This window comes from Manacus candei, unplaced genomic scaffold (assembly GCF_025592945.1).
Source record: "Manacus candei isolate 608988 ecotype Guabito, Panama unplaced genomic scaffold, ASM2559294v1 h1tg000005l, whole genome shotgun sequence".
Taxonomy (NCBI): domain Eukaryota; kingdom Metazoa; phylum Chordata; class Aves; order Passeriformes; family Pipridae; genus Manacus; species Manacus candei.
Genome location: NW_026138053.1, coordinates 4,555,946 through 4,573,178, shown reverse-complemented (window position 1 = coordinate 4,573,178; position 17,233 = coordinate 4,555,946). Strand labels below are relative to the sequence as shown.

Below are 17,233 nucleotides of genomic sequence, written 5' to 3'. Positions count from 1 at the left end.
TTGTGGGTATTCCCTATTCTACATTTCACCTTATTTTGTGAAATACTGAGTTGCATGAAATATAGATTAATACTGTTTGGCTATCTTGGACTTCATCCCAGGTTCAACTGGTGAAAATGATGTATATTCCAATCTGTTCTTTGGTTGTTTTTGTTTAAAGAATTTGTATAGATTGAAATGCAGCTGCAAGTGTATTAGTGATTTTCTATTGCTTACTTGTCAAGATTTTTATTGTGTGGATGAAAAATAGCATTTCAAAACCTGGCAGCATATTGACAAAAACAGAAGAGCACTTTGTGTAATTCTCTTTTGAAAAACTACCTCTTTTAGAGACAGAGATTGCCTCGGCTACTTCCATTCATATGTATCTTGATCAATAGATTTATTGATAGCTTTTAGCCAAGATTTAATTCTTTTTCTTCTCCTCAGTTCACCATGGTGCTCACTTTTCTGAATTGAGAAACTAGAATTAGTCTCCTATAAGCAAGGCATACAATATGCAAGTGCTCTAGGTGTAAAAGGAGGCATTTGACCTTTTGTTGCTAATCTGTGACAGGTGCAGGCTATTTTCTTCCAAATGGTGTTAATTTTCATGTGCAAATCCACCCCCTGAAACCTGCATTCTATGTATCCACCACGGGGGAATTGGTGGTCATCACGAGTACTGTAATGGACAGCTGAGAGGGATAATCGCCGATATTTCAGCACATTTTGCTCCCGACTCAGTCGGGTTTAGTGCACTCCTGGTTTCGCTGCTTATTAGGGAGGCTGAAGTTAGTTATTCATTGCCGGACAAAAAAAAAAAAAAAAAAAAAAAAGAAAGTGTCTGAGAAAGTTCATGTGCAGGGAACAGCACATTGTTACAAATTAGTTTCCTTTACCATTTCTGGCAAACTCATTACAAAGTAATCGCGCCCTGCGCTGAAGTGCACTTCCTCTGGGACCAATAACTGTAAATAAGCAGGGCTGCAAGCTGGCTGATAAGTTGTTGTTCTGAAGATAACGGTCCTTTTTAGCAGAGTGTTTGACCTTTTTCTTTATATTGCCTCAGGCTTGTCTAAGACCCTCAAGGTCTATTTTTCATCTTAAAATTCTCTGTAGGCAAGCGCAATGTGTGGTTTTAAGAAGATTTTAGGATTGCTTAACATATCTGTATTTTCTTTTCTAGCATTTTTATGATAATTGTTAAAATGTCTGGTAAGTTTAGCTAGCATTTTCTTAAGCAGGTTTTCTTTCTTTGTGTAAAGTACACTTTTTATTGATGTAGGAAGCAATATGCATTAATATTTTATGAGGACTAAGTGTATGTTGCATGATTAATAAAAGAGTATCATTGGGCTTTTTTCTGACTTTTAAAGAAACTTGAAACATGCTATTGACCCCTTTCACTATTCGCATTTTCAGAATATTGCACTAAACATTACTCTGTAAAGCAATTTAAGCAAATATAATTAAGAATTTCAGCTTGAATGATTAAAGGAAAGTATGTCTCCTCTTTTCTCAGTATGCTGAGAGTATTGAACAGAACTGTGACTGAAAATTGAGCGTGTCTTAAAAACAAACCCCAAGGCTAAGTGAAAGTCAGTTTATAGACATTTGGGAATTTGATTTGTTCACATCTTCCCATAAGTTTAAAAAGATCTGTGCCAGTATTTCTGTAAAGTAAAATAATAATAGAAAAAGCCCCTGCAACTAATTTCAGAGTGCATAGGAGAGAAAATCCATAATGTTTTGTGAAGTGCTGGCTCGCCTAATAGATTGTTTGTTTTACTTTTAGGATATAGTCAGAAAGCCATTTGACAACCAGATGTGCATTCAACCTGTTAAAAAAAAAGTAAACAAGAATTGTTTAGAATGCCAATCAGTTCAGATTTTACTGCTCATAATGTTGTTGGGCTTTTTTCCCTTTCAGGTCAGTTACTCAGTCAGTTCTTTAATCTTACATGTACCTTAAATAACATTATTAATATCTTATGCTTTATAATGTTAACCCCCAAATATAATGCTAATCAAAAATTATGGAGGGACGAGGCTTTGGAAAATGTTGTATAATCTCATGTATATAACTTCTGAGTTTATTGAAAGGAGTGGTGATGAGTTCATATGGGCATGAAGTCAAAGTGAAGTAAAGCAAAGCTGATGTTTGAGTAATGTGAGACATTTTATTTTGATTTTAAAAGAACATACTTAATCAACGTGGTTGTGGACAGACTCTTACTGCTACGACAAACTACCAGACTAGAAATGTACACAGAATAAAAACTGCATGCAAAGGGTCTTGCAGTAGTTGTATCAAGACTGAAAACTGTTACTCAAAATTGGTGCTATCTGGTTCTCTCTTATATTTTTCATCATTTCAACACAGAAACTGTTTACCACAGGTATTGCAAAGCAGAGTGTGTATTGCATAATCACACAGAGAATCCTGTGACACAGAGAAGTTTTAAGGAACCTTATAGAGATATTTAAAAAAATCAGGTTAGAAGTGCTTTGCACTTAAGAAAAAAATGTTTATTTTCAATGTTAAAGTATTGTAATGGTTTAATGTCTAAATGGAATGCTGTAATCAATGTTTTAATTCCTGTTTCATGGTTTCTAATGCTCTTCACTGTGTTACCTGAGGTACTGGAATATATAGAATAAATGTATTTCCCATGACTACAGCAGTGTGAAGCCAGTACATAAAACTGGTCAGTTTGTTTGTGAGATTAACACTGAGAAGTTTATATCCTCTCTTGGACACCGAAAAATGTTTTTCAGTGGCATTATCAGTTTTCTACAAAGCATCTCTTAAAGTGAGGAGGTGTTTTGTTCCTACAGTTCTAGGCTTCTTTGTACCAAAACTACTGTCTTGTTTAATGACATTGCTACGTGGGTTGAAATTAGGCTGACAGATTGTGAGCAAAGGCTGTGATATTACAAACAATAGTCTATTGAGCATGAGGAACTTGTTGAATTAGTTACCGAAGGCATTAGTGTTCAGTCCAGCCTCTTTAGCATCTGGAAGACAGAGAAGAAATAGTGTGCTAATGAAATGTTCCAATGACACTGAACTGCAAATGGCTGCAGGTGACAATGGCAGCTGATGTGTGCTCTGAGGGAGCCTGGGAAGGGGCAGTTCTGTGGGCAAAAGTAATAAAGAGAGATGCGACTCGCAAAAGCAAAAAATACTGATTTAGGAGGGAAGGGAGTATTTGAATCGAGAGAGAAAACAGTGTTGGGACTCCTGGAGAATTGAGCACACAATTATTAAACTGTCAAAGAGACTGCTGGATTTGAGATGGGTAGATAGGTCTTCCAGAGCAGACTGGATGGCAGTGGTTCCAGCACACCAGCACTTCACCATCAGTGACTTCATTGACATTGGTACAGTCCTCCTCTGCTGATTTATGGATCCTGTGGATTCCATAAAGTACTTCTGAGTGGGTCATCTGTCTCTCATACAATTCAGATCAGTTTGGTGTTGAAAAAGAAACTGAAATGTGCAATAGGTCAAAATCAAGGTCTCCTTTTGCTCTGTTTTAATTGTTCACTTAATAATCTTTTAGTTTCCTATGCCTTGCAGTACAAGGTTTTAATGGTCTTTGAACTTAAAATATGAATTTAATTGCTTCTGTGTCTTTCTTTGCAAGTAATTCAATCAAAATTTGCACCTCTGGTCTGTGCTGCAGATAACTTTATCTGTATCTGGAATTGCTGGGATCACTGGGAGTCATGTATACATAGTATACATGGACCTGGGCCACAGTCTGTGTCCAGCCAGCCTACTGCTCTAACCTTGGAGGATCCAACAGGATGCACAGCTGCAGTAACTCTGGGCATCCACACACCAGGCTTTGTCCAGAGGGAGCTGAAACTGTGACCTGTGAGGCAACTGGAATCCAACCTTTTTGGATTAACAGCTTGGACCACTTAAAATATCCAAAGAATATTATTATCCCAACTGTGTCATTTATGCATGACATTTAATGAAAAATACAGAAAAACAGAGTCCTTTATTTAAAGGTATTACAATACAATAGCTTGGTTTTGCTATTCTTATTTGCTTTGGATAATAATCTGTAGGAAATTGTAGTTTATGTTAAGATTTGAGTTCTTTTGTTGTCAGTAAGTGATAGGTTTGACCCCTGTGGCAGAAAGTGCACTGAGTTGTGTCAAGGACTTCACCTAAAGCCAGGAGATATGGTGGGTTGGCCTTGGCCAGCTGCTTGATGCTGATCCAGCACTCTCACCCACACTTCTCAACAGGACAGGGGTGAGAAAATAAGGTGAAAAAGCTCTTGGGTCGAATACAGACAGGAAGATCCCTGACCAATGGCCTTCACAGGCAAAACAGGCTGCACTGGGGGAAACTAATTTATTGCCCGTTAAAACAGGTTTGGATAGTAAGAAACAAAGAAAAACTAGAACAATGCCTTCCTCCCCATCCTCCCCTGTTCCCAGGATCAACTTCACCCCACTCACAAGGAGCAGAGCGAGGGGATGGGGGCTGCAGTCAGTGCTGTGCCGCCGCTCCCTCCTCACGCAGCTCCCCTGCTCCAGCCTGGGCCCGCCCTTCCCACAGCCCACAGCGCCTGGCAGGAGCGCCAGCTCCAGCCTGGCTCCTCTGTGGGCCGCTGCTCCTTCAGGAGACATCCACCTGCTCCAGCCTCTCCCCACAGGACACAGGAGAGTCTCTGCCCTGGCGCCCAGAGCACCCCACTCCTCCTTCTCCTCCTCCTCAAGCCCCTGTTCTCCTCAGCCTCCCTCACCCTTCTGTGTGGGTTTTGCCCTTTTTTAAACACATTTTCACAAGGTGCCTCCACCTTGGCTGAGGGGCCAGGCCGTGCTGTGGCGGGCAACCATTGTGGAGCCGGCTGGGACCATCGGGAACGGGCTGGAATGGGCTCAGGGAGCTCAGCCTGCAGCCCCACTGCCGACACCCGGGGTGGCAGGTGACATTATTGGTATTTGGCAGAGGAATTCTGGCTGTACAATAGAGCTGTTTTTTCAAATATTTCCAATGCCAAGTGTCTCCTTGAGGCGAGCGCTCAGGAACAGATTGTGAGCGTGGAGTGGGTCTCTGCAGAGGGAAGCAGTGGAGAGAATTTTCTTCTGAAAAGAGGGATGTGGGTAGGAAAGTAGAGGATAACATTAAAAATAGGGAAGATTAAAAATGTTCCATTAGTAGAGCTAGAAACAATTTAGGATAAGGAAGAAATCCTGGAAATATATTGATGAAGAGAGTTTTTCCCTGCTTCTTTTCCAGTCCAGAACAGCAGATCAGCCAAATTTTGCTGCTTGTGCTGGTACTGAGCAGTGTGTTAGCAGAGAACAGTCCTATTGACTGCCATGGGACTTGCTGAGAAGGGAATTGTTTAGCTAAATAGCTTTATAAATACTTATTTGAATGCGACAATATATTTCCAACCCAAAAATATATATCTAACCCCAAAAATATATTTGTAACCCATGTTTCAGTGCTATTTTTAATTTATTTTTAAAATAAATGTAATTTAGCATGTGAGCTAGAGTATGGCCCTGTCTTACAAGACCTGGTGAGGTGAGTTTTGGATTGAATCAGGAAAATGTAAAGTCTTATTTTTGTAGTGTATAAATGAATTGGACAGTTTAAACCCTGTCTCTAAAAATCTTGGCACACTTCAAAGGAAAAATGCCATTTTAGCAATTTAAAAGCACTTAGTGGGTTTTCCCAGTGCTAAACTTTATTTCTATAGCCAGGGTGGTTGCCTGCTCGATAATGCCATAGGGGACAATGTCTCTCTGACTACATTTAAAAATATTATTCCATGAAATTCACTAGGAACAAGCTGAGGCAAAACCTCTTTATTTCTTTGGAAAGAGGTGTTAGTTCAGGAAAAGTATTGAGATAGTTTTTGAATCAAAAAGGAGAGGAATGCTGGCCCATCTGTGGGGGGAAAGGGATGCTCAGAGCACCAACCAGAGGAACCAGGGGGAAATGTGGGGACTTTTTAGTCTTGGAGGGGCTTGAACATGAGCAGCAATTGGAAAGAAAGAAATCCATAGAGGTGGGGGCTAAAAGATGTGCAGAGACATCAGCAGAAAAATGGAAAAAAGAAACAATTAAAAGGATCTTAAGGCACATAATTGGAATACTCAGATAAGAGGAGGCAAAAGGTCAATTGAATTGAATAATAAAAATGCATGTTGTCTTCTTTTTGATATATGTTTTATTTTTTGACTATGATTAAGCCTTTTAAAAGTAGTTATGAACTGTTGTAAGGCTTATTATACTTGTATATTTTATCCAACAGAGGTAGAAATTTTTAAAACTTTTCTCAGTGTGGTTCCTGGGGAGTTGATTCATTAAAATGCATTCTTTTTCATATGTTCCTGGTAGGGAACCTTGGACGGGTGGACCATGTCACAGAGTTTGAGTATGACCTGTTCATCAGACCAGATACCTGTAACCCACGCTTTCGAGTCTGGTTCAACTTCACTGTTGAAAATGTGAAAGAATCACAGGTAAGTGCTGCTAAATTAGATGGTATGATAGCTTTAAAAATTGCTTGCTCCAGAATATATTTTCTTAAACAAAAAAGATAACATCTAGGGTCTGTAACTAAAAACTACTGTAAAATGTCTTTTTGTTGCTTGAATTCTTATAAATAAAAGCAGGTGTCAGCATGACTGGGTATGACCATGCTTCTCAGCTATCCAGAACAGCAGGTAATTGCAAAGACATTGTAATGTTTGCCAGCTACCAGAACTTGTATTAATAATGGCTGCTATATATTTGTGGTTTTATATTCCAAACAAATATGTGTGTTAATATATGGAAAAGAAGTCCATCATTGCTGTTCAAACATTGTCACTCCAGCCTTCATTTAATACACGTAGAACAATGAGGCAGCTTTGCAAACAGGCGTTTCTCTAGTGACTTGTAGCAGAGGAGTTGCTTGCCAATGTGTCCCTTGTGAAAGAGGAGGTTTAAATCTGAGTCAACTCAATTTGATAGGCAACTGTTTTACTTTTAAACAATGTTTCTTTGCTGTAAAAATGCCCCCTGAGGAAGAAACTTCCTTGCTCTAATTTTTCGCTTACAAACTTGTAAAAGTTTTATGCAAACTTTCCCATTGAAAAACCAGAAAACATTTAATTCCACTTTTTGCATGCACCTTGCATTTTATTTTAGTTTATCAGAATCAATCTGTCATTTTTACTTAATGGAAACAAAACATATTTAGTAAGAGAAAAAAAACTGCAGAAGGTTGATATTTGTATTCCTACGAGACTAATATCTTCATATCCACCACTGTACCATTCCTGTTACAACTAGAAATCATGAAATTGTTTATCTATCTTCCTGGAGCCTGATACTTTATCAGACAGACCCTTTCCCCTTCTGTGCCTTACTCAACTGTGATCAAATTATATAGTCATGAGATGAATGGGAATCTGTCTCAAGGAGGCAAAGAGATCGGGTAGAAAGATACAATATATATCTAGGGCTTACAGGATATTTGTTTTCATGGTTGTCTACATGAAAGAGAATGGTTCCACTATTAAGTTTGACTTGTGAGGTCTGTTTTTATAATGTGTGTTCCTATAATCTTTTTTCCATCTCTCCAATTTCCGTTAAAATGAGACCTGCATGGCCGTAATCTAGTCTGGAACCCTTTTTAGGCCTTTGTACTAGAGGCCATGGGCAGTATTAGTCATTACAGCTCAGCTATATTAAATGAAAGTTAGAAGTTGCTACATCAAACATACTGCATAATCTGTTTTCTGCATGTTGATTATTTTATTTTATGTTTTACTAGAAAACAGTAACATGGAAACTCAAGCTATTCAGTATTGCTTAAAAATGTTGCACTAATACATGAGTAACTTTGATTACAGTATGTGTAAAAGTAGATATTTTAGTAACTGTCTGTAAATCATTACCTGGATAATATTGTATTTATTTTTGATTTATCATATAGGTAGTGTGTGAGGAAGGCACATTTATACAGTTATATATACTAGGTCTGGTTTCAGCCGTTTGGATGAGAACTCACAAAGAGTAGCTACTTTTATTTGTTTTATATATTATCCTATTAGTGCAGCATGTTGTGTTATTAATCTAGTGATAAATGAAAACAAAGACCTATTAGACATTCCTGCCAATCTTACTGTCCATGCACTAACATTCTGTAGAGAAAAGGTTTTTTACATTCCAGTTTTAATTTTCTTAAGGCATGGAGCCTCCATTTCCTATGGCTCAAAACTGCTTCATAGACTCCTCTCACTTACAGTGTTGCTTGATTTTTAGCCTAAAGCTTTCCTTTATTTAATCCCACAGTTCCCAGTTGCAATTCTGCTTAGTAATAACTCCTCTTGGTACAAATAAATCCTCATCATCCTTGGCTAACATTTATATTTCTGTAAATTATAACATTCCTCATCATTTGTGTCTCAACCTAGCTATCATGTTTGGTTCTTTCAGCCCTATATCCAATAGACCACTTTACCTTTTAAGTATTTTTCCGCTTTGGGGCCTTTGGACTTTCATCATAAGTGAATCTTTCAAGCCCTTTGGTAATTAGCCTAGTTTCCCAAGGAAGCAAAGCTTATATGATCACACTGTCTGCTTGCTAGCCTGGCTTTTTGTTTGGCTGCTGATCTCTCTCCTCTCTTTTCTCCCTCAATAGCTTCTTAACTCTTGGCCAGTTTCAGCACCACTGGACAGGAATTCCTGTAAGTTTTGGGAAAACAGGCTGCCAGATGGGCAAGAGAGCCATTAGTGTTCCCACTGGCAGCCAGGCTATAGTATGAGATCATTTCTTATTAAACATCAGAGAATCCACAGAGGAGATGAATAGGAGAAAGTACTCATTGGAATTTGCGTTTTTAAGATACCAGAGAATCCAACCATGAAATCCAAATCCATAGCATTGAGTAATTTTGCTTCTTGCAGAACTTCTTGTTTTTATTATTATTCTACCTCTTCCAGTTTCCTTCAATATTTTCTTTATAGCGCGGAACTAAAGTGTAATGGACAATTCCGAGTACGCTAATCCCAACTTTCAGAGAAGGGACTGTGGGCCCTTTGCTCTGTTACTGTCTCAGTATAGACAGCTGGAAATTGCAGCAGCCTTTTGTTGCTCTATCACTATGGAAACTCAGGCCTAATTTGTTTTTCCCTATCATCCAGAAGTCTTTTTCAGAATGATTGCTTCCGTGCTCCTGGTACGTGTGTCTGAGGTTACTGCTGTGCTTCAGCAACAAGGGCAGGTAATCGAGCTAAGTTCTGTAGCATTTCAGTGACAGCCCTAATATTTTCAGCATTATGTTTGTAATTTTATTATAAACTTGGTTTATTTGATGTTCACTTCCCTGTGTTAGAGTAGAACCAATAGAATTTTTTTTTACTTGGAAGTTGGTGAGTTAATTTTTTCTTCCTTGTGACTTGGACTTCTACATCAGACGTTTTGTGTCATCAACTTTTTTTTTTTAGCAAGGAATTAAAAAAAAATTCAAAAGAAATATCTAATGTCTTGTATTTATGGGGGAAAAGAACTATCATATAAGATACCTGTGAGATGTAAAAGCTGGTCTTTTGGTCTCCTTATACATTTTCTGACTTGCAAGTCAGTTGGTCTGAAAAGGTTTGAGCTCTAGATTGTTTTGTTCTTTGTTCTGTGAATTCATTCAACACCAATATTGGGGGAAAAAAAAAGAAACTACTATGTTATATGCAAGGAAAACACATACTCTTTTATGATTTACACATATCCAAAGGGAGAGTGAAGGAAAGAGGATTTGCTGTGGAACACATGGTCTCTTGGGCAAAGCCTCCAATTTCTCTAATTATATACGTGTCACAGGCTGCTGCCTATTTCTGGATAATGCTCTGTATTGGGCAGGGTTTGTTCCCTATTCACTTCAGCCATGGCCCTTACAACACCATCGATGAGTTGGCTAAATGTCTTCTCCGTGGAACGGGAAATTGGATGAAAATCTTTCATCTCCAAATTGCGTATTTTAAACAGGCCGTGCTTCAGGTGCGAGATTACCTCGGAGCTGGAATGGCTTTAATTCTATTAGTAGCCACAGTGATTCATTTGAGCTTCTTGTGAAAAAAAGAGAGATGTGTGTATGTGTGAGAAATTATAAAAATATGCTGCTATGCTGATACTAGAGGATTTTACAGGTGAAAAGAATGATTATTGCTCTTGAGGGCCATAGCCAGAAATTCTTCTCAAGTAGTTGACACTCACTGCTCCAGATACTGTAACCACGCCAGAAAAAGATGATCTCTGTCCTAAAAAATATAGTTTTGAGCAATCTGAGAAGAGATAAGAGTTAAGTAGAACAAACTGATGAAAGGATTAAAAATATCTGTGAGGATTTTAGTTTCACAAACAACAGCCATATTATACCAATAAGTAATGCACGTCTAGGCCTCATGAAATATTCTGTGTGTGTATGTACCCTGAACAGCTCTGCTGTCTGATGAATCATGTTGAGAAATGGTATTTTCACTGAGATTAAAAAAAGAATTTCCAACAGAAGGGGTTTCCTAATAGTGCCAAATTTTGTTCTGTAAGTGTTGATAAACACATTTGGAGTTCTTCATCAAGAAGGTACTGACAAAATATACCAAGAAGGAGAGAGGAGAAGAATGGATATTTGGGAGATACCACTTGATCATTACTTACAGTTAATAAATCAATCCAGACTGAGGTTAAAATCAAAGAACCAAACGTTATTTACTTCAAAGGCATTCTCTCTGTTACTTCAGTTGCATTTGGACTGAAACTAGAATTTTGACTCATGATTTTTTGGGAGATCTTCTGTTATGTATATATATGGATCAGGAAAAAGGAAAAATTTCTTCAGAAATTTAAACGGGATGCCAAGGTAAGACAGAGAATGTCACAGCTGGATATTATTGTGAACTTGTGGAGCTGTCATCATAGAGTTCTCTCTTTTTTGTCCTACACTGTTTTGTAAAATATAAAAGGCTGTAAGATCTCTGTTGTCTTTAGTTGATTAGATTTTCAGGAAATATTAACATCGACATTGGATTTTATAGTATGTTCAGGCCTCTTATTACTGTCCTAAAACAACTCAATGATCCTTAGCAGACAACTGCTTCTCTGTGGTGTTACAGCTGTGATTGTTTAAAGGTGTGAACTGTATGTGTACAGGGAAAGATAATGTCTCTTATTATACCAACTGATACATTTTGGAGAAGCGGGGGGGGGGGGGGAAGGAAAGGCAAAAAAAATACCTCACCTTGATGTGAGGTGCTTAATCTTTTTTTCTGACCCAAGAACTTGGTCAGTGCAGTTAATTTGTTCAGAAGCTGCATCTGAAGTTAGATGGAGTGAAGATGACATCAAAAGCAGTCTAAAGTTGGAAATAGGCTACCTTTTTACTTTCTTTTTCTTAAGCAGACATTCTTTGCTCTGCTGTCATTTGGGGATGTAAGTTACTGGTATCAAGATGCTTGATAACATCTTATAGTTGTTCCAGCTTCTCATTTTAGAAGGCAGGTATTTTTTACTGTATGTTAAAGGCTACATTGCACTTACTTGGCTTTGGAAAATGCATGTGGAAAAGTGCATATATTTTTATGAATGAGTATAGTTCTGAAATTTTGAAGTGAATAAATTTGAAGTGAATAAATAAAGCATTTTTGTGCAACGTTTCCTAACCAATCTTAAACATGTATTTTCTGTAGTGTGTTTCACATACACACTACAGATACATTCTTACTAAATTAGGCATATGTTACTCATTTTTTAATAATTTATTAATCCTCTTCTGGTCAGCTCCTGTAATCTCTCTAAGTAGCTCTTTATAATAATTTGCAAGGAGAATGGCTAGATTATTTGAATTTGCCTGTTTAGGAAGCTGTTGCCCATCTTTATGTACCCTTCTTATGTTAATTTTTAGCATGCTAGAAAGTTGCTCCTAACTTTTCCTGTATTTTATTTTGGTATTTTATTCACCCTTTACACAGGTAGACAAAACCCAATCTTTTCCATGTGCCAGTTTTGTTTTGTTGCATAAATTTATTTTGTTTCCTTGCTTCTGATACTTTTCTTGAAAATAATCTAATTTTAAGAGGTTAAATGGGTATTGGTAAACCATATTTCTAGCTCACATTGCCATTTTGACTTTGAGATGAAACTGTAAGTAACATCACTGCTATAACTTTTAATTCACTGCTTTCTGTAGTTTTAGTATTGATTTAGTTAGAGCAGTATCAAATTTTTATTTGTTTCACATGTGAGTGAAGTTTTTCCTTTTTTCTTAGCTACCAAATAGTGGATTTCAGTTCTTGTGGGTGAATTTGTTCAAGATTTAAACTTTGACATTCATCTAAGGCTGCTAGGTTTGTCAGTCATTATCATATCATATCATATCATGGTTTATTTTCCCTTGGAGAAAGGCATATACTGAGGAAGTGTTGAAGTTATGATTTTTTTCCTAAGAAAGATTAAAAAGGAAGCAAAGCTCTCCTGAAACATTTTCCTCAGGAAAAATCAGTTTCTTAGGCAGGTAAATAAATTTAATCTGAATTAGAGAATGGTTTCACTGGAAATCCCCTGGTGTTTACTAGCAAATATGACAAGAGTTGAGCAAAATAAGAGTTATGTGTTTGTATCCTTTGGGATTCCCTGCAGAATCTCGAGGCAGCAGAAGTCTGAACTTTTTGGTTGGTTTTTGTTTAGTTTGATGTGCACCACAGTGTTGCACTGCATATACTGCACTGGCCAAGCTCCTTAAAGCTATAATTGAGTGTATATGTATATTTTATGTACACATATGTGCATACATATGTATCTGTCTGCCTTGAAAGCACCAGAGGCTGAGGTGAGTGCATTTGGACAGGATCTTTTAAGTAACAGTGTTACTACAGGGAAAGTAGATAATTTCTTTGTATAGCACATGCCCTCCCACTTGGAAAAAAATGGGAGGAAGAATGGTGGAGCCAGGTTCATGGTGCAAATTTTGGTACCATAGCACATGGTAATATGGATCTATTACTTTTTTTTAAGAGAAGGGCTTGGATTACCTGAAGTGTGTATTATAAACCAAAATTGATTGTTTCAAAGCAGCCTTTGTACTTTTTAAAAGTAGTTTCACTGATCTCTGTGCTGCAAAGTGATACAATTTTTTTGTAAGTCAAAAGTGCAAAGGGTTAGACTGCAGTTGAAGTAATTATTTACTTACTGAGGGAGCCATATGAAATGATAATTAAATAAGAAACAAAGTGATGACATTTAGAATAGATTGCATGTGCATCTCAACATTTAAAAAAAGAAAAATCGATTGAACATACTGCAGTTTTGAAGAAAAATAATTTTACCATTTTGGAAACTTGTGCCTATATTGGTCATGTATAAAATTAGATTTATAAATGATGGTTCTTCCAAGTTGGAATCCTTTCAAGTACATATAATTTTATTTTGGATCAATAATTCAGTTGTGCTTGGAATAGATTGAGGGTGCATGTGAAACTTTGGTAAGTGCAATATAATGTGCATCTCCATGAAATTATCCAAAGCTGTCATGACATGTATCATCCTTTAAAAAGTAATGAGTGCAGATAGCTCAGTAAACACAGGCAACATTCAGCATTAGAGAAAGAACCTCTTTCCTGCTGAAATATTTGCTCTTGGCAAGACAGTGTTAAATTCATAGACTTTTGCTGTTCCAGGTGCCTCTAAGAACATTTTAGATGTCAGTGTTCAGTAATTATTGCACACATACTGTATGTTTCAGATATAACACTTTTGCTTACAGGCAACTAATGGCCAGGTGTGTTTAATTTCCTATTATGGTGGCATCTGTCACTCAAAATGTCAAAAATACATTATAGATGCCATAAACAAAATCAGCACCATGATGATCTCCATGTCAGTGATGTGACAGGCTTATTTTTTTTTTCAATTTAAGAACTTCTTAATTTCTGATTAAATACTCCCTTTTTTAGTTCCAGAGTTAATTGTCTTCCATGCAAATTTGGTTTCATTCTCCTTTTATTACTGAAAAGTTTTTGCGTCAGAATGTGGAAGCATAGAACTAATGTAAAAGAAAAAAGATTATATTCAAGAAGTGAAAATGAAATGTTTTAAACTTTCCTGCTTTTAGATTTTTTAAATCTTTTTAATTCAGAATAATCTATATCTCCCATTGATTTCATAGGAAGCGAAGTTCCTACAATGTTAAATGCAGCAGAAAAAATCCCATCCTGATGTCAATTAAATATTTTGTTCCATTGCAATACTGTTTATAAGTATATGCTTAGTTTGTAGAATTATGGAGCTATCAAGCATTAAGATATGCATTTTCGATTTTTTAAGGGAGCAGATAAAATTAAAATGCCATGATTTGTAGCTACTTATCTTTTGGTTTTGGTTTTGGTTTTTAGTTTTACTGTTAATTGAAACTGGAAACCTGTATAAGTTACACAAGATATTACATTATATATACTTAAATTGTTATGTTTCTTCCAGCAAAATATATTTTAATTTATCTAGTGAAGAGGCTGTGAAATACTCTGTAAAAATGACTGTGCAATTTTTTGCTTTGAGCAATTAAGAAAAATAACCCTGGATTTATATATTGACTCTCAAAATAGACCTGTTGTGTTTTTTTTATGCATAACACAGAATAATAGATGGCACAATTGCAATGATTGAGTGCAGTTACACCAGTTTAGGATCTGACCTGCAATCCTTGGCTAGGCAATATCTGCTCTTACACCACGGTTTGAATAATTTTTTCTTGTGAATTGAGAAGCTTCTAATTTTCATAGCAGCACTGCCATGATGAACTGTGGCTCATTACTGTAAACTGATGGCAGCTGTTAATACTATTACAGGCAGAGACTTTTTATTTAAGGGAAACATTAGCCAGTAACTGGTGGATTTCTGACACAGTGTTACATAAAGCTTCCTGTTAGGAAGGAGAGCAAAGAGAAATGGATTTGAACCCATTAGTATCAGAATTACGTGTCAAAAAGCTAGAGCAGAGTTCAATTTATTTCTGCAATAAAGTGTAAGCTAGAGATTGACTTGACAATTATTTTACCTTACATTGCTCTGGTTGTTCGCAGATGACTGTTCCAACATCAAATCATCTTGTTTGGACATCTTTTACTGAATAACGTGCTAGTCTAAATATGCATTCTGTTATGTAGGAGCTAAAACTCGGCAGGTTTTTCAAGTAGAAATGAGTTTTTTATTACTATTTTTACTGGAGGATGTATATACGGCGGAACGTGTTCAGTATAGATTTAAAACAACTGCCTGTATTTCTGCTAAATCTAGTGCCTGTTGTTGAATAGGGTTTGCATTGTCATTGAAAGGATAATCTTTCTGAAACTTTTAGTGGCTTTGTATAAGCAATGTAAATAATCTGCCCCAAACATTTGTTTCCTCTAAGCCAGTCGCTGAGCAGGGTTGTCGCTTCTGTTTAGCAGTTTCCTTTTTCCCCTAATAATTTTCCAAGGTAAGTGACAACAAATTGGACAACCATTTCCTTATTATAATTTTCAACTTGGAGAGGAACATTCTTATCCAAATTTTTGCCCATTTAATGCACGTATCCTCCAACTGAACATCTGAGTCCATGAGTTCAGAGACTTAACCTGGAACCTTGTAACAGACTTATTGGAATGGCAGATCTGACTGCATCTTTCTTGTCTCGAACTGATGACTCTTTAGGGAACACTTATTTAATTTTCTCGTTGTGTAGCATGATTTTTGAAGGGTCTTGTGTTCGTTGTCCTCGTATTACCCTCTGAAATTTCACATGAAGCTTCAGAGAATACATTGGTTAAAATTTTAATAAAAGTAATATATTACACCAATGTGCAGATTCTTCAGGCAGATTTTCCTTTGCCTTTACGTAGTTTAATGCAAGACCATGTCACGCTCAGGGGTGATGCAGGGAAGTAAAATGCTGCTTGCACTGCATCTTTTTGTGTGTTCATATTCTGATCTCCTGTGAACTCTGTGGGCAAAACTAATCCCACAATCTCCCACAATCAGAGCACTACAGAGTGTTTTGGGTTTTGTGGTAGGGCATGCTTGCCCCTGCAAATTCGACAGTGATGCTGAGTACCTCCAGTGTTAGATTTAGAACTGCCTCAATAGCCAGATTAAACTGAATATCCTTCCTGGCAGGCATGTGGAATGGCAATTCCATGGCTTTGGAATAGCCAGGATGAAACTACAATAGCTGCTCCTTGTGGGTTGTCTCTTCCCTATGGCTGCAGAAGGACCAAACAAATTTCTTTGAAGCCAAGGTTAACATAGCTACCTCCCTAGGTCAGTTGTTATTTTACATGGAGTAATATATATTTATTTTGTTGATTTAAAGCCAGTTCATTATAAAAATCAACCTATAAAAAGAGATGGTATGTATGCAGGAAGAGAACTACTATTTTTTTCCTTTTTTTTTTTTCCCCAGGAATTTCTCATGCATAGATACAAATGAATATTCTAAATGTAAATGTTTGGCTAGATTATTCTTCAGAGACACATATTGATTTCTGTTGTCACCCTTCAGTGAGATTTAGTGTAGGTTAGTAGGAAATCCTTTCCAAGCACAAACTGAAAAAAATGTAAAATATGATTTCCTTGACAGTGGGTGAAAAGAGACAGTAGATGTTAACAAATTAACTGTGTTTACTCCATCTCCACCAGCCTAAGAGTCTCAGCTTCTACAACCCCAGCTCCCTTGATGCTTATGGAATACTGCTCCATATTGTGCTGGATGTGCTAGGAAGTGTGTTTTCAAATTCAGAGCTTAGCAAAAAGTGCAGCTTTGCATCTCCTGGTTTTCCCTTGCGGATCTAAATGTGGAGTTGTGGCTCTCTCACCAGAGTAGGAAGGACGGGATAATTTTGCAGCGTAGACTGTTTTGTAATGGAAGCAGTTTGAGTCTCATGGAAGACTGTGTGTGATGGCCAAGTTTAGTCCTAAAATATGTTTCATTCAGCTCTCTAATAAACCTGAAATTCATAAATTGTTGCACGTTATAGTGAGTTTGATAATTATGGATTATAATAACTTTACACTTCAGTGGTTAAAACCAAATATTGTTCCACAAATATTTTTTCTTTTTTTTTCTTTATTTTCTTTGTTATTTAGAAGGTACAAAATACCTTCAGTAAGACCAGAGTGTAACCTATGAAGAGTTTGTTTTCACAATATAATTTTATAGCTATCTAACCAAGTTATTCTAAAACCTACATATTTTTATG

General features: G+C 36.9%; 1 protein-coding gene across 2 annotated transcripts in view; it reads left to right on the top strand.

Moving 5' to 3' along the window:
• Positions 1 to 17,233, top strand: part of LOC127476644 (BEN domain-containing protein 5-like) — a 906,516-nt gene that overhangs the window by 38,370 nt on the left and 850,913 nt on the right. For both annotated transcript variants that reach the window (XM_051799779.1, XM_051799772.1), the window contains exon 3: positions 6,362 to 6,486. In XM_051799779.1, coding sequence (XP_051655739.1) covers positions 6,362 to 6,486 — 125 coding nt within the window. The remainder of the gene's footprint in view (positions 1 to 6,361; positions 6,487 to 17,233) is intronic.